Raw genomic sequence first — 26,065 nt, 5'->3', positions numbered from 1 at the left:
ATCAAAGAGCGGGAGAGTCAGTCATCCTGACGGTGCACGAGCCAAGCCGTTTCCAGCTCCGTGTTCCCCTCAGAATGCACTCCGACCGGGTGTGGGCGCCTTGCCCTGCTCCCCCAGTTGGGCTGGCTGGAAATCTCTGAGCCACCACTGTAGGAATGCACCAAGTGCCACGTCCCTCCCGGATCGCAGCACGAGATTCAGGCCTCCCTATGGGGCGCAAGCGGAGCACGGCCTGGCTCTGTACTCTCCACCGATCTGCACTTCCACTGGGCTAGGGGTGCAGGGGCCCTTCCAGGCTGCCCCTGGTCCTGCCGGCTAGAGTCCCTCAATCCTCCCAGGTCTCTGGGTGGGTGTTCATAGTCCCTGGGTGATTTTTTCCCAGCCCAACTGGCTACTCTGTTCCTTTTAGCAACACGTTCTCCCCTGGAGTTGCTCAACCCCTGTATTCGGGGGAGGGAGCAGCGACTTCCCTCTCCCGGGAGCCCTGGGGCAGACCCCGGAGCACTGGGCGGGCCTGGGGTCTGCACACCCCTAGACGCCGCGCTGATCCCTGGGCCCCTTTTGTCCTGTAGCCGTCTCCTTACCGTCTCGTTTTCCAGTGAGTGCAATAATTTTTGATGTCCTGCTTTCAAAAGTGATTCGGTAACCTAGCCCACTTGCTCTGTTTCTCCACCGATCTGCGAGTTTACCCCCTCTTCACAGAAGCCTAGAAAAACGCTGCCTAGAGTAAAGCCGCCATCTTCCCTCCCCCCACCTTATAAAATTCTTAACAATATAAATAGGATAAAGAGTTACTTAACCCCGTTGACTTGAAGTAGGAGGTGTGGCTGGAACAGTAGTAGGCTTGATACCTCAAAAAATAAATTTGATTACATTAACCATCTTTATCTATACAAAATTAGGAATTTAATTTGACTTTATATTTTTAATATTATTTCTCTAAATGAACAATATACACACTTTCCTATCTTTGCAATTCTACTATGGAAAGTTACTATATGGATTTTGCATAAGAATGTTCACTGTAGCTTTATATTTTAGAATGGAAATCCTAGAAATTAACTAATAGAAAATCATAAAAATAAGGTATTCAAAAAAACATATGTATATTTTAAAAAATTGCAATCCAATTACTATTGTATTACATTAATTCTTATGTTTTTGTTTTTCACTTAATATTTCACTTTTCTTCATGTTAGGGCATGTATATCTACCTTATCACATTTCATATGTTGCTAGTGATTTTTTATATAGTTTCCTCTAACTGATGATAAAAATTGATTGAAAGTCCCATGAGGAATTTTGATATTTAAGAAAAAATCCCTATAGATTATCTTCTTTATAAACATTTTCTCACAATCCTCTCTTCTTTGAAACACTAAACAGTATCAGTGTTATATAAGTCCTTTATGCAATACTTATGGTTAACTCTTTCAACAGACCATATCAACTGTACTTGAACAACAATAAAAAAGTTTAAAAGAATAAATAACTCAAATCATAAGTGAAGCTTTTTACTAAATTGCAAAAAACCCTGGATAATTATACAGTTATTTTACATTTTGAAATTAAAAAAAGTTAAAAAATAAAAGAGCCTATCAACACAGTATCCCACAGTGCATATACCCACTAGGACCATGTGAGTAAACACAGATGGGTAATGAGTATAAACTTCACATGCAATCTTAATATATCAGTCCACAAAAAAAACATCTTTCCCCCCTCCAAAACCTCACAGCACTCAGCTAAGGTACTCAAAGATGCTACCAGATTCCAGGTATAGAAGAATTACAAAAAGGTATTCTAATTACCATGTTAACAGGCATAATTCCCCTTCATCCTTGAAAATATTAGGAGAATAGGAAATATACCAACAAATTAGAAGCCAGTAATGAAAATTTGTTTTGCGTTCAACACCCTCATGTTTAACAGGAAACCAAATCCACAGAAATGATATTATTGGAGTAAGTGGAGCTAAATTAGGACCTTGTGTGAGGTCTGCCCAGGCTAAAGCTCTTCCCACAACACTAGTTCCCCCTTGTCCACATAGGATACATTCTACAAACCCCACTGATGCCTGGAAACCTGGATAGTGCTGAACCATATATACATTATATTTTTATGGTACATACATAACTATAATAAAGTTTAATGTATAAATTAGGCAAAGTAAGAGATTAACAACTACTACTAATAAAATGGAACAATTATAACAACTTTCTGTAATAAAAATAATGTGAATGTGGTCTCTCCCTCTGAAAATATCTTATTGTACTGCACTCTCCCTTTTTCTAGCGATGATGTGAGATGGTACAATGCCTATGTGATGAGAAGAAGTGAGGTGAATACACTGAACCGGGGCATGAGTCCCTGGGTGGGAAAGAGTGGGACAGTGTGAGATTTCATCATGTTGCTTGGAATGGCAAATAATTTAAAACTTACAAGTTACTTATTCCTAGAATTTCCATTTAATATTTTCTGACCCTGGTTGTGGGTAACTGAAACCACAGAAAGTGAAACTGTGTGTGTGTGGTGACTACTGCATTGTTCTTGTCTCCTGCTTCTGCTGAAACCAGAGAGGAGCCAAAGACAGCACCTCCAAAATCAGGAAGACTGTTCTGTCCACCATACCAAACTGATCTCCCAAGGCTTAAGCAGAGCAGCTCATCAGAAGTCCATGCAAGAGGTCCTCCATTACATTTCAATAACAAAAGAATTTTTTTGCCTTTCAGTTGCTATGAAATTTACTTTCTATTCCTAAATAAAAATGCCCAGTAAAGAGAAAAAGAATAATTATATGAGGAAGGGAAAGGTGGGGGTCTTGTTCTAGAGACAGCAGAAGCTTCCCAGTTTAGATATTAATTACTACATATTGTACTAGGAACAAAACTGGCTGTAGTCCAGGAAATAAAACATCATCTTGGATCATGAAGATAACCTGTAAAGTTATCAGCAGATTGTTTTTAAAATAACAGATTAATAAAGTTAATGACATAGAAAATAGGTGTATTGAAAAACAAAGCCATGGGCCTTCCTCGTCACTAGTATTATAACTGGAGTGATGCTGTAAGTCATAAATGAACTCCCTTAAGAGATTTCTGCATGACAGGCACTGTGCTAAGAGCTCCAAGTGCATCCCACTTTAACTCTACTGTCACCCAGTGAGGAAGGCATTAACTCATTTTACAGATGAGAAAACACATTTGAGGTTTATATAACTTGTTCCCACGTTTGTCCCAATGTCTGCAAACTGTGGCAAATAGTTGTAGAATCACTAAGTGTAACAACTACAATGGCTGTGATTGTGTTCTTTTCTCCTTTCATTACTAAAAATGATGGATGAGTGTAAATTACCAGATACTTAAAGAATTTTTAAAAAGTCACCTGGCAGTTAAAGAATTTTGAAAAATACAAGCAGAGAGTACTAAACCTGAGACACTGGAAACTGTAGGTTTTCTATTGAGAGGTGTTGTATTGAGAGGTGTTGACACTGGAAAAAAAAATAAAGACGGGATCAACCATTAGGTAAAAATTTTCATGCTTCAATTTACTATGAAAAATGATTGCTATACATTTTTACACATAAGAAATGCTGAAGAACAGACACCTATGTGATGTATGTAGTGTGCTGAGAACCTACAAAAGCACAAATTTTATGTCATACACCTGTCACAGAAATGAATATGAGATAGCATTAATTACAAAAACTGCTTCTTTTCAATTATTCAGTGTCACTGATATTTAATATCTGATAAATAAAATCTAGAAATAAAAGACACCCTTTGTACCTTTAACACATGTTGGCATTTTAGGCTCCCAAGTATTGTTAGGTCCACATGAGATAATGCTACTGCCCTCAAGGTAAAAACCCTTCAGGCATTCAACTGTACACATTGCCTTGTAGTAAAATTTTTTTCGAAATCCTGACACCAGTCTTCCATTTGCAAGCACTGGATATTGACATTTGACCACTGAAAAGCAAAGAAGTTCTAGAATTAATGGAAAGCTGTTTTAACGTAGGAATGAAAAAACTAGTGCAAAATAGTAATTTCCCCTGGGGACACGGAGAGAAGAAATGGAAGGCTGAATGTTAATTTTAAAATATTAAGACTTTATTTGTCATTTTTATCATCTTTCCCACCTAGAACAGACTGTCATGATAGATTATTGGTTTCCTATATGTTTTCCCATTACTGACAAGTTTTGAGGGAGTCCTGACTACCACATACAATTTTCGGGTAAGTTCAAAACAACTTTGGATGCTCTTTAGCTCTAGGAATTTTTTAAAATAAATTTTATGCTAGCCCTGGCTGGCGTAGCTCAGTGGATTGAACACAGGCTGGGAACCAAAGTGTCCCAGGTTCGATTCCCTGCCACGGTACATGCCTGGGTTGCAGGCCATAAACCCCAGCAACTGCACATTGATGTCTCTCTCTCTCTCTCTCTCTCTATCTCCCTCCCTTCTCTCTCTAAAAATAAATAAATAAAATCTTTTAAAAAATAAATAAATAAATTTTATGCTGACACTGATTCAGTACCTTGATCTTTTAGAGAGGCAGGAAGGAAAGAGGCTTGTAAAAAGGTAATATTTGAGCTCAAATGTTGAAAACAAGGTAGCCATGCAAAGATACACAGAGAGAAAGTCATCAGGTATCAACATACAAGAACTGGGGTGTTCAAGAAATAGAAAAGCCACTGGAGTTAGGACTGTGCTCCAAATATTTTGCACTGAACTCAGAGATCAAAAACATTTTTTATCGTAATCCCACAGGCCTAAAATAAAGTTAAAGCTTAATATTAACCCTTGTACCCATGTATTCTGGTATTTACCATTCTGCTCTACTTCTTAGCAAGTAAAATGCTGGGCACCACCCTCTAGACTGATTTCAGGATCCATCAATGGGTATGGCAAAATTTGGAAAAAAGTTACAAACGAACAAAAGAAAATGCTGGGCTGGGCATTAAGTACAAGAGAACATGTTATGAGAGTAAATCTGAGCAACACATAAGGGTCCATAATGAGCTGCCCTTTAAGCCAGAAGAGGGCTCTTCCTCCTTGCATGTGGACCTGAGTTTCCATCAAGGATTTTTTCTCTTCAACTTGTAGAGCTTCCTTTAGCAGTTCTTGCAATTAAGTTAGGGTAGTGACCATTCTCTTCCCTTCTGTCTCAAAAGGTTGCTGTTTGTTTTTTGTTTTTAATTTGGCCTTCAGTTTTAAAAGATTTCTCCTTGACAGAGATTTCTGTTCCCTGTTTTATTGTTATTTTTTCAACACATTATCAAATAGTATTGTCTTCTTGTGTCCACACTGAGAAGAAGGCAGCTGTCATTCTTACTTAGAGGGATGGGGCAATGTAATAAGTCTCTTTTGTCTCATTGGCTGCTTTTCTTTTTATCTTTTGTTTTCAGAAGTTTAACCAGGATGTGTTTAGTTTAGTGGGGGGTTCTTGATAAATTAAAAAAATTTGTTTATCCTGCTACAGTCACTGAATTTCCTGGACTTGTGCATTGTTGCTTTGGACATAATGTGGATACTTTTTGAACATTATTTATTCAAATAGTTCCATACTGTTGTCTTCCCTCTTTCTGAAGCCCCATTAACATGCATGTTTGACTGCTTGCTCCTCTTCCCCAGGTTGTAAGTCTCTCTCTCTCTCTTTACATTTTCAAATCAGGTTGGATATCTATTGCTCTCACTTCATGTTCACTGACCATTTCTGTGTTGTGCTAAACTGCCGTTAGTCACGGTAATGATTTTAAGTTAGGTTTACTGTATATAATTGACACTCAGTAAAACCATTTTAAGTGTATAGCTTGTATGAGGTTCAGTAAATGCAAACACTGATCATATAATTTCCAACACAATGGACATAAAAGAGTTCTGTCATTCTCTAACATTTCCTCGTGCCACTTTGTAATCAACTCTCCCCACAAGCACCTCCAACCACCTTCCCCAACCAGCCAACCATTGATCTGTATCATTAGACTGTTTCTTTTCCAGAGTGTCATAATGGGATTACAACTTCTGAGTGCTGCTAGTTTCACTTAGCATAATGCATTTGAAAATCATTGCTTGTGTCATTGTGTGGATTAGAAGAAGTTTATTGCTTTTTATTGAGGAATGTTAAGCCATTACATGGATGTACCACAGCTGTTCATTCATTCACCAGCTGAGAAGCATGTGGATGTTTCCAATGTGGGGTGATTACAACTAATGCTGCTATGAATATTCTTATATAGGTTTCTATGTGAACATAGTTTAATTTACTTGGATTGCTGCATTGTATGGAAACTTTATAAGAAATTGCTAAACAGTGTTCCAAAATGGACCTACCACTTTGCATTCTTAACAACTATACATGGGAGTCCCAATTGCTCCATACCTTTGCCAGAAGATGTTATTTTTATTTTCTTTCTTGTTTTTATTTCCAGCCATTTTAGTAGGTGTTTAGTGATATCTCATTGTAGTTTTAAATTATATTTCTGTATTTATTAATTCTACTGAGCAACTTTGCATGTACTTTTTGCTATCCATATATTTACTTTGACAAAATAAGTGTAGTCAAATATTTTTCTCATTTAAAAAAATTGGGTTGTTTTTTAATGATTGTGTTTTGAGAGATTTTTCCATATTTTCATACATATTAATTATCAGGTATGTGCTTTGGCAATATTTTCTTTCAATCTTTGGTTCATTTTTAAAAATCCTTATAACAATATCTTTTGAGAGCAGAAGCTTTCAGTTCTTTAAAGGATCACAATTTTGCACTTAAGAAATCTTTGGCCAAGTCATGAATATGATCTTATTTTCAAGTAAAAGTGTTATAATTTTGACTTTAGGTTAAGTCTAAGATCTATTTTTAGTGCATGCTTGAACATGGTGCTAACATGGGTTGTGGTAGTCTTTCATGGCATATTGATGTTCAATTGTGCCTGACCTTTACCTTTTATTTCACTGAATTTGTTTGTACATGTGTGATAAAATCAGTTGGGCCCATATGAAAGGGGCTATTCTAGATTCTCTATTCTGTTGATTCTTTTCTATTATATGCATTGTAGTGTGTTGTATAAGGCTTGACATCAGATAGAATGAATCTTTTATTTTTTTCAAAATTATTTTGACTCTTCTAATGCTTTTATTTTTCCATATAAATTTTAGAATCAGTTTATCAATTTGTATAAAACGTATGCTGGAGCTTTTATTGGAATTATACTCAATTTATAGATCAGTTACAAGGAATCAATATCTTTATTATATTGATTCTTGTAACCCATTAATGATGAATTGCTCACTATTGACATCTTCTTTAATTTTGTAAGTGTTTAGTTGTCCTAACCATTCAAATATTGCATAAGTGTTGTTAGATTCATTTGTATCTACTTTATGTAGTTCAGAGTTATAAATGATACTTTTTACATTTCTAATCATTTATTGCTAGTTATATACATACCGTTGATTTCTGTACATTGAGCCTGTGTCTTGCAACCTTGGTAAGACTTTGTTCACTCTTTCATATTTTCCACACAGACAATCATGTCATAACCAAATAAGTCCATTTTATTTCTCCCTTTCCCTTATGTATGCTTATTTCTATATCTTGCCTTATTGTACTCAATAGAACCTTCAGTACATAATGGTGGATAGAGTGGTAGGAGTAGACATCCTTGTCTCATTCCTACCTCAGTTGCAAAAGAAATATTTTGTCAAGTGTATTGTCTGTGTGATTCTTGTAGGTGCCTTTTATGAGGTTGAGGTAGCTAAATTCCTTCTATTCCTAGTTTGCTTAGAAGCTTTACCATGAGAGATGATGAATTCTGTCAAATTCTGTTATGAAGATTATGTGTTTTTTCTTCTTTAGAGTCTCTTTAGAAGGTAAATTATACTGATTAAGTTTTGAACTTGCATTCATGGAAAAACTCTTACTTGATTATGATCCATTCTAATTTTTCTATATGACAGAATTTGATTTGTTTAATGGTTTTGGTTCTATGTTCATAGTGGATATTGTTTTTAATTTTCCTGCAATGTTTTGCTTGGTTTTGGTATCAGGGTAATGCTGTCCTTATGGGATGAAGTGAGAACTATTTCCTCTTACAGTATTTTATTGAAGAGTTTATGTAGAGCTGTTATTATTTATTCCTTAAATGTTTAGTAGAATTCCTAGTGATGACATGGGCCCTGCATTTCTCTTTGTGAAAAGGCTTGTATGTCAGATTTGTTGGCAGAAAGTTGTACGTTATTCCTTTATTGTCCTTTAAGTGTGCAGAATATTTAGTGATGTTCTCTTCTTCATTGTTGATATTGGTGGTCTGTATCTTCTGTGTTTTTTCTCAGACTCACTACGGGTTTATCCATCTTACTGCTCTTCTCCAAGAACCAGGTGTTGGCTTTCAATGATTCTCCCTACATTTTTCTTTTTTCAATTTTATTGATTTCTGCTTTGATTATTTTCTTCTGTTTCCTAGGTCTGAGTTCAATTTGCTCTTCTTTCTTAGTTTCTTAAAGTTGAAAGCTTAGATGATCAAATCTGAAACTTTTCTCTTGTCCTAATATAAGTATTTCATGCTGTGAATATCTGTCTTAGCAATGCTATTGCTGTACTCCAAAAACTTTTAAAATGTTGATATATTCTGTTTTCATTTTTATTCAATTCAGAACATTCTAATTTTCCTTGTGACTACTTTTATTGTGGTTTAGTTAGAAGTGTTGTGCATAGTTTTTAAATATTTGGGGGTTTCACAGATATCTGTTTTGACTTCTACATTCATTCCATTGTAAAGATACTCTACTGTGAATAATTACAATTTTTGAAATAAAGAAATTTAAAAATATATTGCCTAGCATATGGTACTGAAGATTGTTCCATATGCACTTGAAAAGAGAAAATATTTTGCTGTTTTTCACTGGTTCCTTTTGTTCAAGAGTCAAATACCCTCCAATGTCTCCCTGTTGTTGGCCATGCTTAAATATCTTTAACATTGTTGTTTAAGTATAGGCAAATTTTTGAGATATTATGGGTTTGTTTCAGACTATAGCAATAAGTGAGAATCCAAGTAAAGCCAGTCACAATTGTTTTTCTGGTTACGGTATTGTTTTCAACTTGCAAAAAATGTGATGTGTGTAAAGCACAATAAGGCAAAGCACAATTAAACAAGATATGCCTACATGTGTGGTCCAGAGTTTATCAATCTTGTTGGTGATAGGGTTAGTCTTTTACAATTTATTCTCCCTTTTCCTTTAGCCAGATCTCACAAGTATAAAGAGCTGTCCTACTTGTTTTATAATAACATAAAACTTTCTTAAAGCCAATGTATGATTTTTGATGTTTTTGAACCAGAAAATTATAAGTCACGCATATACATAGTAATTAACAATGTCTAAACGGGAATACCAAAGCACATGTGGGGTGAAGAGTGGGAAATTCTGCAACTAGAATTATTTTTATTCTACTTGACACATATTCAATTAAATTAGAAGCCAATTTAACAGGGAAAACAAGCAAAATGTCTTTTTAAAAAACTTGTTTACCAAAAAATTGGTAAAATTTTCTATACTATTTATGAATGAGATGGAAATAAATGGAACTATTTTTACCTTTACATGCAGGAGGGTCACTGCTCCACTGGTTATGCCCAGTACAGACAAGCCTGCTCTCTCCAACAAGGGAATATTCATCTGGTCCTTTTGAAGGATTGCAAGCATAAATTACTATTTCATTATATTCAAATGTGTCCTTGTGGCTATTGGTGTATATTCCATTTGCTATTTTTCCAGGTGGTTGACACAAAATTTCTTAAGGAAAAAAATGGACATAAAAGGTAAAATGAGAAAAATTAAATGTGTATTAGTAATGTCCTATGAACTACCTTCAATAAATTCAATAATATAGGATTTTTACAATCTAGTTGTGAATCCAATATCTGGTTAAAAGAGAGTTTCTTTGAGAAAATGTACCATCTCAACTTAAACCACTAATAGAGAAATAAAATTTTAGAATAAAACCTGTTTTTTTAAATACCCATATAAGATACCTAAATAAAATACCTGTATTTATCTGTACGGCCATGCTAAGTTTTTTTTTTCTCATCAAAACAGATGCTGACAATTTAATGAGAATATATACTTCTGATTAAGAAAAACTCAGTGCTAGTTGAGAAATGCTAACATCCCTTCTTAAACCAATAATTTACAGGTAGGCCAAGACTTTATTGTCTCTTTTTCACTGTCATCCAGAAGAGTGTACAGTGACATTTTCCAGTGGCTTCACACTGTTTGATGATGCAGTGGAGAGAATCTGGAGGTCTTCCTTTAAGTCAGGTACTGAAGAGATTCAAGAATGTAAAGCAGTGGCATTCTTTTCCATGTTTGTTTTGGAAATTTTGATTTTACACAAAAAATATGTTGCATATGTTAACATGTATTGAGTTTACTGTTTTTAAAAATGAATTAGTAAGTGATTATTTAGAAAACTTCTCTTTTAATTCCAATATAAAGAATATCAGTAGCACTAACCGACCTGCAGAAGAGCTCCGTGTGGGTCTTTGTTCATTGTAAGGCATAAAGGAGTCCCCAGGGGACAGAGTTTGAGCACTGCTGCTCTAAATTCTCAAGACAGCATATACTTACTTTCACACTGTGGGGGATTTCCACTCCATTCCACAGTAGTTCCAGAAAGCACACAGTGGAGAATTTTTTTCCCAATTAAGTAATAACTAAATGAGAAAAGAAATGATTGTTTTCTTTCTCAGTTAACAAGAATACATAATACCGAAGAACTTTTTATGGGGTTGATTTTCTGCACTACAGTAGCTCCAGGAAGAAGTTTCTTAAGTGGCATTTATAGGACGTGCTAACCACATCTGCAGTTTTTTTTTAATATTTTATTTATTTATAATTAGAGAGGGAAGGGAGGGAGAAAGAGAGAGAGAGAAACATCAATGTGCAGTTGCTGGGGGCCATGGCCTGCAACCCAGGCATGTGACCTGACTGGGAATTGAACCTGAGACGCTTTGGTTTGCAGCCCGCACTCAGTCCACTCAGCTATGCCAGCCAGGGCCACATCTGCAATTTAATGAACTAAAGAGATTCTTCACATGAACACATATTGGCCTGGAGCAAAATGTCTGTAGAAATCTGTCATGCCTGACAGACTGGGGCTTGCTGCCTCTGGCAGTCAGATCACACGTCCACTTCTATGTCCTTGCTCACGCCATTCTGCTCAGTCAGGACAACAACTGAGAGGAGAGATCTGGCCCAAGAGCTCATCTTTCTGGATTTGAGTCCCAGCTCCAAGACTGACTTGTTTTTTGAGCTTAGGCAAGTCCCTTAATCTTTCTCGATCTTAAATTCCTCACCTGTGGAAATGGTATATATATTGTGGGGTTGTTTTGAGTAGTAGGTAAATTAACATTTGGAACACAGTGAGTGCTAGGCAAGTTTTGGGTATTATGCATATTCTTCGGTTTGGAGTATCTTCTTAAGAATGGCTCAGGAAGACCCCTACCTGATGAAACTTTTTATTTGACAGTCTAAGAGAAAACAGGTCAGTGCCCTTGTCTAAATAGCCAGGTATTGCATGCTTTAAATATCCTCGCAACACAGCAGTGTGCCTCTTGTGGCACACTGGTTGAAAATGCTGGTCTGTGTATGTTAATTGCTGTGTCTGTGTTTTGGTGCTTCACAAGATGCCTCACAGGCTCTCTCTATATTACTAGTGATGGGATAGTCTCACTTGATCAAATTAAAAAATAGTCAGTAAAACTGCCTGTACTTGCTTCCGGCTGAATTTTCCCCCAAGGCTCATCATCGATTCTATATTATAATATATTAGGAGAGAATTCTGGGATCATGGCAGGATAGGAAGCACCAAAAATATGTCTTCCCAGCTAGACAATAACTCCACTGTTAGAAGCTGCCTGATGTAACTATTTGGGAACTGTGGAGTCTGCTGAAGGCTTGCAACTTCCAGGAAAGACCTGGACAGGCGAACTGCATTAATATTGGTCACTTTCAGTTCTTAGCACAGTGGTAACTGCCCATCCCACTCTCACAGCAGGCAGCTGTGCCTGTGTTTCTGGAGCAGCTTATGAGCAGCCCGAGGGACCCAGGGCAGGCAAAATGGACTGTGTCCTTGGGGATCTGTGCTCTTATATTGCCTGCTGTTTCTGATCACAGAGAAGCAGACAGAGAGGTGGGCAGACACTGTTGTCCCCTCCCCCAAGTTGCAAGCCCCATAGTTCCTTCTTACATTTTTCACTTTTTCCCCTTTCAGGAGACAGACATTAAAAACTGTAACATTTGAAACCACAGCACAGGCCTAGAAAAATCTCAGTTTACATGTTGGGCTGAATCTGAGCACAGAGGCACTTTCAACTATCAAAAAATTAATAAACAAGCAAGGAAACAAGAAACCCTAGGATATGGTGAGAATCTGATACCCAGAGTTACCCCCATTATTAGATCCTAATGTCCAGTTCAACCAAAAATATTATAAGGCATATAGAGAAAAAGGAAAGTATGGCCCATTCAAAGGAAAAGTAAATCAACAAAAATGTATTTCTGCAAAAAGATATAAGAGGACATGTAGTATAAAAAGACTTTAAGATAGTCATTGAAACTGCGTGGACTTCTTTTGGAGGCCATCTTGGTGACAAACCTGCATTTTCCAGTGCCACAGTCTTCGTTTTCTTCATGAGACAGCTGAGTGGCCATTGCAGAGATGTGGATATTTGTGAATACCCAGACGGGCAAGACTATCTATCACTCTCAAGGTGGGGGGCCCAGTGATACTATTGAGAATCTCAAATCCAAAAACAAAAAGAAGGAGTGCATCCTCCTGACTAACAGCATCTGATGTTTGTATGCAAAAGCCTGGGGGTGGGGGGCACCACACTCTGTCAGACTACAGTTCCAGAAATAGCCTACCCAGCACTGGGAGCCTCACCTGTGGGGTGGCATCAATGAGCTCCTCCTGCTCCCCAGGAATACACCAGCCAGAAGTGCTACAAGTGTTGTGCTTGACTGCGCCTTTCTGCTGTCAATGATGGCAATAAGAAGTCAGGCCATCCCAACAATTTGTGTCCAAGAAGAAGTTGAAAAGAGGGCTCTCCACAGCCTACTCCAATGTAAACAGAGGGGTCTCTGCCAGAGATTCATGGTCCTGGGGCCTCAGTAAAATTTGAGAAAAATAAATGTCTTAAGGATGCTCAAAGAACTACAGGAAGAAATGTATAAAGTGAGGAAAACAATGTGTAAACAAAATGGAAATATAAATTCAGAGGTAGAAATGCTAAAAATAACACCTTTCCAAAAAATTCTGGAGTCCAAGGTTCAGCTAAAATAAAAAATTCCATAGATGAATTAAATACAGTTTTGCGTAGGAAGAAGGAAGAATCAGCAAACTTGAAGATGGACAATGAAAATTATTTCATCTGAGAAACAAAAATGAGAGAAGACTGAAGTGAAGGGAACCTAAGGGACCTGGGGGACCTGTGGGACACCAGTAAGCAGACCAACATTTATGCACTATGGGAATCCCTGAAGGAAAAGACAAAGAGAAAGGCACTCAGAGAATTTTAAAGAAATAATGACTGAAAGCTTCCCAAACTTGATAAAAGGCATGACTATACATGTCCAAAAAGCTCATCAAACTCCAAGTAAAATGAAATCAAAGACCCACAGTAAGACCCATAATAATCAAACTTTCCAAAGGCAGTGATGAAGAGAGAATTCTGAAAGCTGCAAGGGAGCAGTGAATCATCAGGTACAAAGGATCCTAAATATGATTATCAGCAGATATCTCATCAGACACCTGGGAGTCAGAAGACATTGAACTAAGAGACTCAAAAGAGCCCTGGCTGGTGTAGCTCAGTGGATTGAGTGCGGACTGTGAACCAAAGTGTCGCAGATTGGATTCCCAGCCAGGGTACATGCCTGGGTTGCAGACCATAACCCCCAGCAACTGCACATCGATGTTTCTCTCTCTTTCTATCTCCATCCCTTCCTTCTCTAAAAATAAATAAATAAAATCTTTTTTTTTTAAAGGAGACTCAAAAGGGATTGGAAAATATGGTCAACCAAAAATCTTCTACACAGCAAAACTGTGTTTCAAGAGTGAGAGAAATACTAAGACTGTCCCAAAAATAAAAAGTTAAGAGAATCTGTTATAATTACAACTCACTTGCAAAAAATGCTCCAGAGTGTCTTAAAAGGTGAAATTAAAGGACACTAGAGAATAACTCATGCTGAATAGGCCAACATCTCCCTATAGGTACATACACGAGTAACTACTAAAGCTAGCATTATTGTGACAACGGTTTATAAACATGTATTATTTTCTATGTGATTAAGAACCTAATCTTACAATGAAAATAAATAATGAAGAAGAAGCCAGTATTGCAATTATTATAGAGGAATGAGATGGAGCTGATGGAATCCATTGTTGTAATTTTTTGAAGTTAAGTTGGTATAAATTCAAAGTGCAGTGTTATAACTCTAGGATATTAAATGTAATCCCTATGGGCACCACAGACAAGATCACTATACAATATACACAAAAAGAAATGAGAAAGGAATTCCAACATTTCATTATAAAAATCAACTAATAAAAAACAGGGATACACAAAATGAAGGGCAAAATAAAAAGCTTTCAGAACAAATAGCTCCCTTCTTGTCAGGAATTACTTTAAATTTCAATGGATTATACTCTATAATCAAAAGGCAGATATGGGTAGAATGGATAAAAAACAGAAGATCCAACTTATGCTGTCTACAGGCAACTAATTTGAGATTCAAGGACATGAACAAGTTGAAAGTGAAAGAATGGAAAAAGATGTTCCGTGCAAATTATAACCAAAAGAGGGCAGGATGGCTATACTAATTCATACAGAACAGAATTTGAATTGAAAAAGGGTATAAGACACAAGAAGCACATCATATTTTAATAACTTTTATGTACTTTAAGAAGATATAATAATTATAAACATTTATGCACCTACTGACAAACTTTCAATATATATAGCAAAAACTGACAACTGAAGGAAGAAATATACATTTTTATGTAACAGGCCTATCTCCAATAATAGTTAGAGACTTTAATATCAAAATCACAATAATAGATAACACAAGACTGAAAATAAGGAAAGAGGACTTCAACAACACAGTTAATCAGCTAGATTTCACAGTCATAAAGCACCATAGAACAGAATACACATTCTCCTCATGTGCACTTGGGACATCTTCCAGGATAGACCATAGGATGAGTCACAAATTAACATTAACTATCCAAAAGGATTGAAACAGATAGAAATCATATCAAGCAGCTTCTCTGACCACATAGGATAAAGTTGTTCAACATAAACCTTCACATCCGGAAGCTTTTCTGAAAGAACAGATTCATTGAGTAGCCACACGCTAGTCAGGGAAAAACACAAACAAAAACAAAACAAACCAGGTCCTGGGACATGTGGTCTGAACTACCAGCAGCAGGGACAGATGCAGAAGGCAAACATTTCTGCCATCCTGGGTTTAATGGGGTTCTTTTTATAGTTTTAAGGAGAAAGATATAAATTATTTTGAAGGAATTCACACTTGCTGTAGATAAGGGGGTGCAGAAGAGGAATAAGTGGGGTAGTTCTGGGACAGGTGCAGAGTCTGTAGAGGAAGAAATGATGGGAGCCCTTTGAGTGTTGCATGGCAATAATCTGAAAAGTTCATGTGCAAGCAGGATGTGGTGAAATCTGGTGGTCAGCAACTCCTTTTGAAATAAAAGCTGTAGCAGCTCTTCTATTAACACTATTCTGAAATAGCTCTGGAAGTTGATTCGAAGTTTCAACATACATTCCAGAAAGGGAGCAGTCTTAGTTTCTGCCCTTGGCTCACTCCCTGTCTCTCCTACCCACCCTCAAGCCTTCTGTAATTTAATTTGGGACCATGTCACTATGATTACTACATTTTTAATGCCTACAATAGACTTATTATTACATATAGTATTATATGACTTTGCTTTCCTTTCATTTAAATTTCTATGTATTACACACTGATCTCCACAAAGAGCCCAAGAGTTGATTGGCTGTAAATACAACTTGTCACACAGAAAGCAAGATGAAATCAACATTATGGAAGTGCTTAGGAGAGAACCAAACAGAAATAAAACTGGTAACATTTACCTTATCTCTCTAGGAGTAACTTACCCGTCATTACAAACATAGTGAGCCTGTGAACCAAACTCGTGAGTTCCATTTACATAGACCACTTTACCATTTGTGGGATCTCCTAGATCTAGGCATAATTTTTCTAAAAAAAAAATTCAAATTTGTTGTTTTACACCACTGTCAAAACAGATTTGAATCAAAACAAAAAGTCTACATTGTTTTATTTAACTCATGGAAATAGTTTCTTATTTGCTTTTATTAAATTTATTGGGGTGACATTGGTTACTAAGTTTATATAGGTTTCAAGTGTACATTTCTATGGTACATGATTTGCATATTACATTGTGCGCCCACCACCTAAAGTCAAATCATTTATGTCGCCAGGTATTTGGTCCTCTTTACCCTTTACTACCTTCCCCCACCAACCCCTTTTCTCTGATAACCACCAAATTGTTGCCTGTGTCTATAAGTTTCAGTTTTATATCCCACATATGAGTGAAGTTATATGATTCTTAGCATTTTCTAACTGACTTATTTTTGCTTAGCATGTTATTCTCAAGTTCCACCCATGTTGTCACAAATGGCTGAACTTAAGAATCACATTTCTCCAGACAATCGATAGCCAAATTAAAAATGTCCTGGAGATTTTCAAAGCCTGAAAAAATACATTGCTATTTAAAATCTAACTTCACACAAGAAAACCATCATTTCAGTAGAGAACTATGAAGTCTAATATATGTGGAAGTCTCTAGATCAATAAAAGTAAACGGTTTTGTGTCCTTACTTGCACAAGCCTCATGGAGAGGTTCCCATGTGTTATCAGACCGACAAACAGAAGACAAGTATAGAGGAAAAGAAATATGCATGTATCCTGGGCGACACCGATATTCTACATGGTCCCCGGGTTGATAAACATCATTAGGATGACCTTGGAGCATCATAGATACATATGTTGGTGGAGCACCACAGGCATCTGGACATAACAGAATGAGAACATGAAAGTAAAGCATTTTCTCCTTTTCACCCAGCCTTGGATTATAGCCTGGCAGCAGGCAGGTAGGACAGAATAAAGAGAAAGGTCGTTGGCAAGGTTTTAAGTGATTGTTGTGCGCTTTTACAGGATGATGTGCCACACCTGATTTAAATAACATTCCATCAGCTTTTAGTTTCTCAGAGAGTAAGGTGAATATTCATTCAACAGTAAATTGAAGAGACAGCAGCAATATTTTTGGTTTTAAAAGATATTTATAAGTATGCAACCTTCACCGTTGTTTTCTGAATTCATTTCACACTTGCCTCTCTCCTAAGAAGACTTCTGTAGTATATAGCCCCCGATCAGATTACCCTTCCACAGTTTGAAACACAAACTGATGATGATAACAACTTGTCACTTCAGGCACAGACTTCTCTTGGAATGCCAGTGCCTGAGGTCAGAGACAATAGGCCTTCTTTTCCTACTATACTCTGCACCTAGTGGGTGCTCAAGAAATGCTGTCATAAGCACTGACTGTTAAATAATCATTGCACATTTCATAGATCAAAATCTGGACTAAACTATTTCGAAATGTAAGACTTCATATGTTTCGTATCAGTGAACTGAGCACTTTGTAAGTGAATAGATGCCAATTAAAGATCAACATTTATAACTTTAACATTATTTTAAATATAATTTATTCTTCCCTCACTAATCAATGGGTCATACTTGGCCTGAAAAATTCTCTGAGACCGCTGTTTGGTCATATCATTATGCCATTAGAATTTTTTATTTCTTATTTTTTTCAGTAGTAGTTTTTTCCTCCCTAGAATACTGTTGCTTCTACTTTAGCAATTCTTCTTCTAAATTGTCTGTGGGCTTGAAAGCCTAACAAATGTGATAAAACTATTGCGTAAAATAATGTACTGAAGACGCATAGAGTCCTAAAGGGCTAGAAGAATGCAGAGGCCTCTCCTACCAGGTTAAGGACCTAAGGAGAAAGCAGGTAGATCTGTGTTGATCCCTGAGAAACTTTTCTGATTCCCTGGATTGGTCTTATATCAGGTTGATATTAAACTTTAAAAGACACATATTTGCACTTCTAACAAATAACAAAATTTATGTGACATTTAAATTGAAATCACTGGAGTAACATTGGTTAATAACATTCCATACATTTCAGGTGTGCAACATTGGAATAGCACATCTGTATACTCTACTGTGGAGTTTAGTCTCCTTCCCTCGCCTCCCTTTAACTTCTTCAGTGTGCCCCCACCATCACTCTTCCCTTCCAGTTACTGCCATTTTGTTGTCTGTAAGTGTTCTTTTTGTTTGCTTTGTTTGTTCATTTGTTGCTTTTTGTTTCATATCCCACATAGGAGTGAAATCACAGTTTTTGTCTTTTTCTGGCTTCTTACTTCCTTAGCATAATACTCTCAAGATCCATCCATGTTGTTTCAAATGACAATATTTAATCTTTTTATGTGGCTGAGTAGTATTCCATTGCATATATATACGACATCTTCTTTATTCACTCACCCATTAAAGGACAGGTAGGTTGTTTCCATGTCTTGGTTACTGTGAATAATGCTGCAATGAACATAAGGTACCCTATATCTTAATAAATGTTTTCAAACTATTCTGGTAGATGACGACATGAGGGATTGCTGGTTCATATGTTAGCTCTATTCCTAATTTTTTTGATGAACCTTCATACTGTTTTTTATAGTAGCTGCACCAATTTACATTCTCACCAGAAGTACATGAGGTTTCCTCTTTCTCCATAACCTCTCCAATACTTGTTATTTCTTGTCTTATTGATAATAAACATTCTAAGAGGTGTGAGGTGGTATCTCACTGTGGCTTTGATTTGCATCTCTCTTATACCTAGTGATGTCGAGTATCTTTTAATATATTGGAGGCCATCTTGGAAAATTGTCCAGGTCCTCTGCCCATTTTCTAAGCAGATTTTGTTGTTGAGCTGTATGATTTCTTCATATATTTTGGAAATCAGCACCTTGTCAGAGGTATCTTTTGCAAATATTTTTTCCCATTCAGTTGGTTGCCTTTTTGTATTATTAACAGTTTCTTTTGCTGTGAAGATGGTTTTAAATTAGGTATAGTCCCATTTATTTAACTCTTTGTTTCCACTTCCTATGCCTTTAGAGTCACGTTTACAGAAATCCCTCTGAGACAAAAGTTGATAAATTGAATAGTTATCTTCTCTTCTGTGTATTTTATTGTTGCAGGTCTTATATTCAAGTCTTTAATCCATTTGAAATTAATTCTTGTGTATCATGTCACATAGAAGTCTAGTTTTATCCTTTTGCATGTGGCTTTTCAGTTTTACCTGTATGTTTCTTAAATTATATTTTATTGATTATGCTCTTACACTTGTCCCAATTTTTGCCTCCTCCAACCAGCTCTCCCCACTCCCTCAGGCAATCTCACACTATTGTCCACGTACACGGGTCATGCATATATGTTCTTTCTTTACATCTCTGTGAGCATTCTGTAAGTACCCATTTGCACTTCTTTTACTCATGTCTCCAACCCTCCATCCATCTGACACCCATCAACCTGCTCTCTGTATGTGATCCTGTTTCTGTTCTGCTTCTTTTTTATTTTGTTTTTTTAGAATCAATTGTTGATAAATATGTACGTATTGCCATTTTATTGTTCATATTTTTTAATCTTCTTCTTTTTGAAGAAGATGCTTTAATATTTCCTATAATACTGGTTTGGTGGTGATGCACTCTTTTAGATTTTTCTTGTCTGGGAATCTCTTTATCTGCCCTTCAATTCTATATGATAGCTTTACTTGGTAGAGTAATCTTGACTGTAGGCCCTTGCTTTTCATCACTTTGATATTTCTTGCCAATCCCTTCTAGCCTTAACATTTCTTCGAGAAGTCAGCTGACTGCCTTATGGGGGCTCCTTTATAAATAACTAACTGGTTTTCTCTCGCTGCTTTTAATTTTCTCTCTGTCTTTAACCTTTGGCATTTTAATTATGATGTGTTCTGATGTGGGCCTCTTTGGGTTCACCTTGTTTGTGTGTCTCTGTGCTTCCCGGGCTTGTATGTCTATTTCCTTCACCAAGTTAGGGATGTTTTCTGTCATTATTTTTTCAAATAGGTTTCCAATTTCTGTCTCTCTTCTCCTTGTAGCTCCTCCATGGTATGAATTGTAGGTATGCTTGAAGTTGTCCCAGAGTCTCCTTAAACTATCCTCATTTTTTTCAATCCATTTTTCTTCTTGTGTTCTGATTAATTGTTTTTTGCTTCCTTACCTTTCACATCACTGATCTGATTCTTGATCCCTGATTTGATTCTTGACTCATCCACTCTACTGTGGATTCCCTGTACATTGTTCTTTATTTAATTAGTGTATGCTTCATTTCTGACTGGAATATTTTTATGGTGTTGAGATTCTCATTAAGTTCCTTGAGTATCCTTATAACCAGTATTTTGAAGTCTGCATCTAGTAGGTTGTTTGTCTACATTCTGTTTATTCTTTTTCTGGAGTTTTGTTCTTTTTTTTTTCATTTGAACCTTGTTTCTTTGTCTTCTCATTTCAGCAGCCTCCCTGTGTTTTTTCCTATGTATCAGGTAGAGCTGCTGCATCTACCAGGCTTGGCAGAGTGGCCTAATGTAGAAGGTGTCCTGTAGAATGCAGTGGCACAACCTCCCTTATTACCCAAGCTGGGTACTTGAGGTGCAACCACTGTGTGAGATGTGTGCATCCTCTTGTTGTAATTGAGCCTTGATTGGTGTTATTATGTCCAAGGTCAGCTACCATCTCTGTTCTGTTCGAGGTCAAACAGTATGAACTACAAAGTGTTCTGCTGATGGCTGTCACTTGTGCTGGGCTTGGAGGTGCCCAGGCAAGGCCAAGCTGTGAACCAAGGCTGGGCTGGGGCACTTTAGTAAGAGGTATGGGTCTTGTTGAAACCAGATGATGTTTGTTTGAGAGAATTTAGGAAAATCTGGCACATGGGCCAAGATAAGCCATTTGTATGGTAAAGCCACTGGAAACAGTTTGGGTAGGCCCAGATGTTGGTTGTGGCAAGGTCTTAGGGAATCACCAGGGTGGGGCAAACTGTGTGAGCCAGGTTGATGGAATGTCAGATACAGTGCCTGCCTGCTGGCTCTGTGGCTGTTGGTGGGAAGGGCTCAAAAAAGGAACAGTGGTCTCTGCTAGCATTCCTGTCTGGGAGAAAGCTGTCCCTCAGCACTTACCCTGATGCCACACATTTCACTTCTTCTGTGTATGTCTCTGGTGACCTTCAATCTGCTGCTTCTGTGCTGGAGCTCAGAGGGAGTGAGTATGAGTAATCTGTGTGTGGGCCCTTTAAGAGGAACTGCCAGGGAGTCCTGCAATTTCTGTTATTCACAGCCTCCATCCCTGCTAGTTTTACAACCAGAAGTTGTGGAGATTACTCTTCCTGGCACTGAAACCCTGAGTTGGGAAGCCTCGTGTGGGGCTGGGACCCTTCACTCCTGAGATATCTCTCCTGATTTTTGTCTGGCACATTAGGGCATGGGACCAGCCAATTCTTTGTCTCTGTTTCTCCTACCGTCTCAATGGTTATTCGGTAGTTTAGTTGTAATTTTGATGTGGTTGAGGCAAGCTGTGTTTACCTATACTGCCATCTTGACCAGAAGTACCAGTGCCATTTATTGAAGAGACTCTTCTTTCACCAGAGGGTCCCATTGGGGGTAACACCTCAAATGCAGCAGGAGAATGTTCCCACATCGAGGGACAGCAAGCACAGAAGCCCTTCTCATGGCCTGCCTCATGAGCAGAAAAGTCTCCCCTATCTGAAGGGTATAAGACCAGTCACTTGTTCAATGCTGTCAGAGACCCATGCTCCTTCCCTCCAGAGCACCTGTCTGGGGTTATAACATATCAATATTATGGTTTGGTTACTGTTTGCCAGTCCCAATAAATTTCAGAAAATGTTGATTGATTGCCTACTGTGTGCCTGGCTCTGGAATCAAACAGTGAGCAAAAAAACAGTCACTGTTTATATCTGAGTGTGTGTGTGTATAAACAGACAAATAGTGAAACAAGGATCATAAAAATAGGAATGACTTGCTATTATTCATCAGTGTATCCTCAGAACCAGCAAAGAACCTGGTACATAAAAAAAGCAAATATTCATTGAATAAATTATGCTAAGGACAGAATGCAGCATGCAAACTGTACGTGTAGTGGGGTCTCAAAATAGCTTGGGTATAGACACACATATGCACATAAAGACAGAAATACACCAAAGCATTCAATGATTGTCCTTTGACTCTATACATTTTATACAATAAGCATATACATGTATATATACTTGTATCTATTCATTCCAATGAACATTCCATTTAATGAAACACGATTTAAACTTAGTGAATGGCTTTCAGCTTTAGTTTATGAGCTTAAGGGGAAAACCCTATTGATGATATTTATAGGTCATTTCTTATGACTCTGATTTCTCACTAGGTTTGACTACCAGTATTTTTTAGCCTGCTTCAAATCTCCCCTTCATTAGGACCCAACATAGTTAAAAAAAGAAAAGAAAGAAAGAAAAGAAAAGGAAAAGAAAAAAACATTGCCCCAAAGACATTCAGTAATAGAATAATATTGTCTGTATTGGTTGGTCATAGGAACATGATTCCGTGTGGGGGTCTGCATGGGGGGGTGGGGGCAGGAACAGCTTGCACACTAATTACCAATATGATTTGGGGGCAGCAAGCAGCCTGCTATCATTATGCACAAAAAGCACTGCCAGTCCTTCCTAATCCCCCTAAATCCCAGGGGGGACCTCTCACTCAAGGACTCCCTGTAAAACATGTGCTCCCCAATACCCATACGAAGTAAGCCAGGGAGCTTCCTTGCCCCACACCCTGCACCACTGGACACTTCTGTAAAGCATAAATAACACCCGGCAACACCTGACCTGGGATTCCCCCGCACAACTCAGTGGGGCACAACACCCCACTCACCAAGGCATTTCCCTGCCTAAGGAACACAGCACAAACCTTCCCCATGGGCACAGCAGAGGCCCTAGCAACCTCCGCACACAACTGAACACTCAAGTGGAAGCCCTTACCTTCAGCACTGGGTCAGTGCTGCCCATCATGATTGATTGGCTTGGTCCCCAAACACCTGCAAGCTTTTACACAGTTTGGCCCCCTGAAAAACATGGACTGTACCCTGTGCCCACGAGGCTCAGTGCCTACCACCAAGCAACCCTCACTGCGGGCACTACAGGGTACTCACTGTCTGAATTGCCATAGCACAACCTTGAGCACTGTGGGTAAGCATTCTACCTCCACTCCGCACCATGCGGGTTGACCATGTGCTCGGCCTCCTACCTGGCCTACTAAGCAAAGTTCCCTCTGTGCTCGGTTCCCGACATCCTGCTCCCCAACCCACTTCTGTTTGGTCCCTGACGCACACCCTTTCCCTTCTCCTACCAGAACTTATAGGTAGCAGGAGGACTAGGGCCACCAAAAGGATCCCAAGAAAGCACGAAGATGAAAAGAGACTCTGGAGGTGGCGGATAGGTGCCTTGTGCAGCTTGTAACACACCCTCATTTTTCGGGACCCCAGGGTGAAACTTGAGGGACAGTGAGTATTTACCTTTTTGAGTGGATGCTCCAGACGCAACAATAACCAAGCTCAAGAGTCCAGTGATGTATTGCTCGTGGGCGTGGCCTGGGCTGTGTTTTACGTGGTTAGGTGGGACCAATCAGCGGCTGACAGGCCAGGCTTCTGCGCGTGGGCAGTGTGTTAGGTGTGGTTGGAACCCCTCCTGCTGGCAGCTCAGACTCCGCCCACGTTGGAGTTTGTTCTGACGGTCACCTAGGGGGATGAACATTCGAGATTTCCCGGAAATGGAGGTTCACTGCCACCTCCCAGTAAGGCAGGGTGGAAAGGAAACAAGAACTGGCGGAGTTATCATGGCGGCTTTTCTGGAACACTGGATGGGAGAATAAAGAGCATCGACCTGAAAATAGAAACCCAGAGCCCAGACAGTGGGTCCCCTAAGGGCCAGCATCCCTAAGGTTCTCCTTTTGTCCTGGGGCTTCCAAACTGGCACTTGTGCCAGGGCCCTTGCTCTAATTCGGCATTAGTCAAGCATAATTAGGGACAATACTTGAGATTTTCATGGTTGAAGTCCTGCCAGATTTCAAGATTACAAACATGGTTTGGCCACTGCACTCCCAGTCCCAATGGAAATTTTACCCCTACTACGTTGAGAGGACCCCTGGTAAGTTGAATTATTAAACACTGTGCCATTAAGTGAATTGGGCCTCAATCTATGGGGCCCATACTGTTCTGGAACTAAGTATAACTGAAGACGGAATACAAGTGCTTGAAAAACGTAAGGACAAGGGTTTATTCAGTGTCAAATTCCTCGATGCGAGTAAGGCCATGATTGGTGGGATGAATAGGAATTGATAAGGAGGGGAACTTTTGTAGTGAAACAATCTCAATTCTGGAACATTAAGAATGAGCAAGATTTATTTGTAGATGTAAATCTTTAAGACCAGTAAAAGGGAAAAAGTGCAACATGAGGGATGTTAAAGAGCACACAGAAGGACCTGACATCTTTTTCCTTAGTTGACAAAGAATCAAAATGTCGAGTTGTGAGTAAACATATTGGGAGCAGCCCCACTCTCAAATTTTGTTTTTGCTATAATTTGTTGTTGAAAGTTTTAAAATGGTCATGACTTTTAAACCCCCATTCTTATCTAGAGTTTATCCCAAAGAAATCATCAGAGCTGTGAGCAAAGATGCAGAATTTTGGAAAAATATAAACCCTCCTAAGTGTCTAGTAACAGTATTAAGGAATTTATGGGATGGCATTCTATGCAGCAGGAAGTGTAAACATATCATTGTGAGGAACACTGATATTTTCATAAGTGGATAAATCTCCTAATCAGCTTGTGGCTTTTGGCATTTTGTAAATAGAATGCATATTAATACACATGAGAAAGATTAGTTGGAAATATACCCAAATTAACTAATACTTGATAGGATTATGCATATTTAAGTTCCTCTGTTTTTCAGTTTTCTGTATTGACATGTTACATCTGGAATCAGGTAAAGAAAAAAGATGTAATAACCCAACTCCTATATCAACATCTGTTTTGTTCATAGACTGGTGTAGACAGAATCCATATCACACAGGGTTAAGAAACGAGAGGTGGGTAAGGAAATGGAAGCTCTCAGTACAAACTTCAAATGCCAGAAAGGACTCCTCCTGACTAATTGGGCTCAAATTCATAACCAGAGTCGGTCAGCCATTGTTTACAGAACCCCTCATGCACTCTTCATTGCAGGGAAAATGCACAGACTGGGCTGCCAAGCCTTCTGCACAGTGTTCCTGCCATCTGAGTTGACCCTTCTAAGAGAGCTCCAATAAGACTGAGACTTTCCCAGTCTAACTGGAGCTGCGCATCTATATCTCCTTTCACATCTTCACCAAAGTGGCTAAACTCTGGCCAGTCAAGACAGTGTGTTTTAGACCAATAAGACTGTGTGGATGTGGAGTCCTCATTTGCTTGAGAACATGCCAAATCAGGGTCAACTTCTTTAAAATAAAACTTAGTGTTGGCTGATTCTTTGCATTCTAAGTTGGTACATATTTAAGTTATCCTTTTCAGAGGTGGGAGTAGCAGCATGAATGGACCTGTGAGTGCTCTCAGAGGACTTGCACTGCCCTGGTGAATGACCCACTAGATTTGTGAAAACCTGAAAGTGAATGGCTGGACAGAGGATAGTTAAGCCATCTTTTAGATGTTGGTCCTGGGAGCTATGCCTGTCCATTTGCACCTGGTAAGCACTCACTAGCTAGTTGACTTTCATATTTAGCTTTTGCCAGCAAAAGCAATATTGTGGCATGCCATAACCAACACAGCAATTCTGAAACCATTCCAAA

At 38.3% G+C, this 26,065-nt stretch overlaps 1 protein-coding gene across 1 annotated transcript; it reads right to left on the bottom strand.

The window, feature by feature from the left end:
* Positions 1-3,499: 3,499 nt before the first annotated feature.
* On the bottom strand, positions 3,500-23,715 carry LOC114512112 (membrane cofactor protein-like). The gene is made up of 6 exons (XM_036015745.1): positions 23,493-23,715; positions 16,937-17,125; positions 16,192-16,294; positions 10,628-10,713; positions 9,596-9,793; positions 3,500-3,971 (listed from the first exon to the last, which is right to left on the bottom strand). The coding sequence occupies exons 1-6, from the start codon at positions 23,713-23,715 to the stop codon at positions 3,763-3,765; spliced, it is 1,008 nt and encodes a 335-aa protein (XP_035871638.1). The 3' UTR covers positions 3,500-3,762.
* Positions 23,716-26,065: the final 2,350 nt, after the last annotated feature.

Source organism: Phyllostomus discolor, chromosome 14 (assembly GCF_004126475.2).
Source record: "Phyllostomus discolor isolate MPI-MPIP mPhyDis1 chromosome 14, mPhyDis1.pri.v3, whole genome shotgun sequence".
NCBI classification, from domain to species: Eukaryota; Metazoa; Chordata; class Mammalia; order Chiroptera; family Phyllostomidae; genus Phyllostomus; species Phyllostomus discolor.
This window is presented reverse-complemented; position numbering and strand designations above follow the sequence as displayed.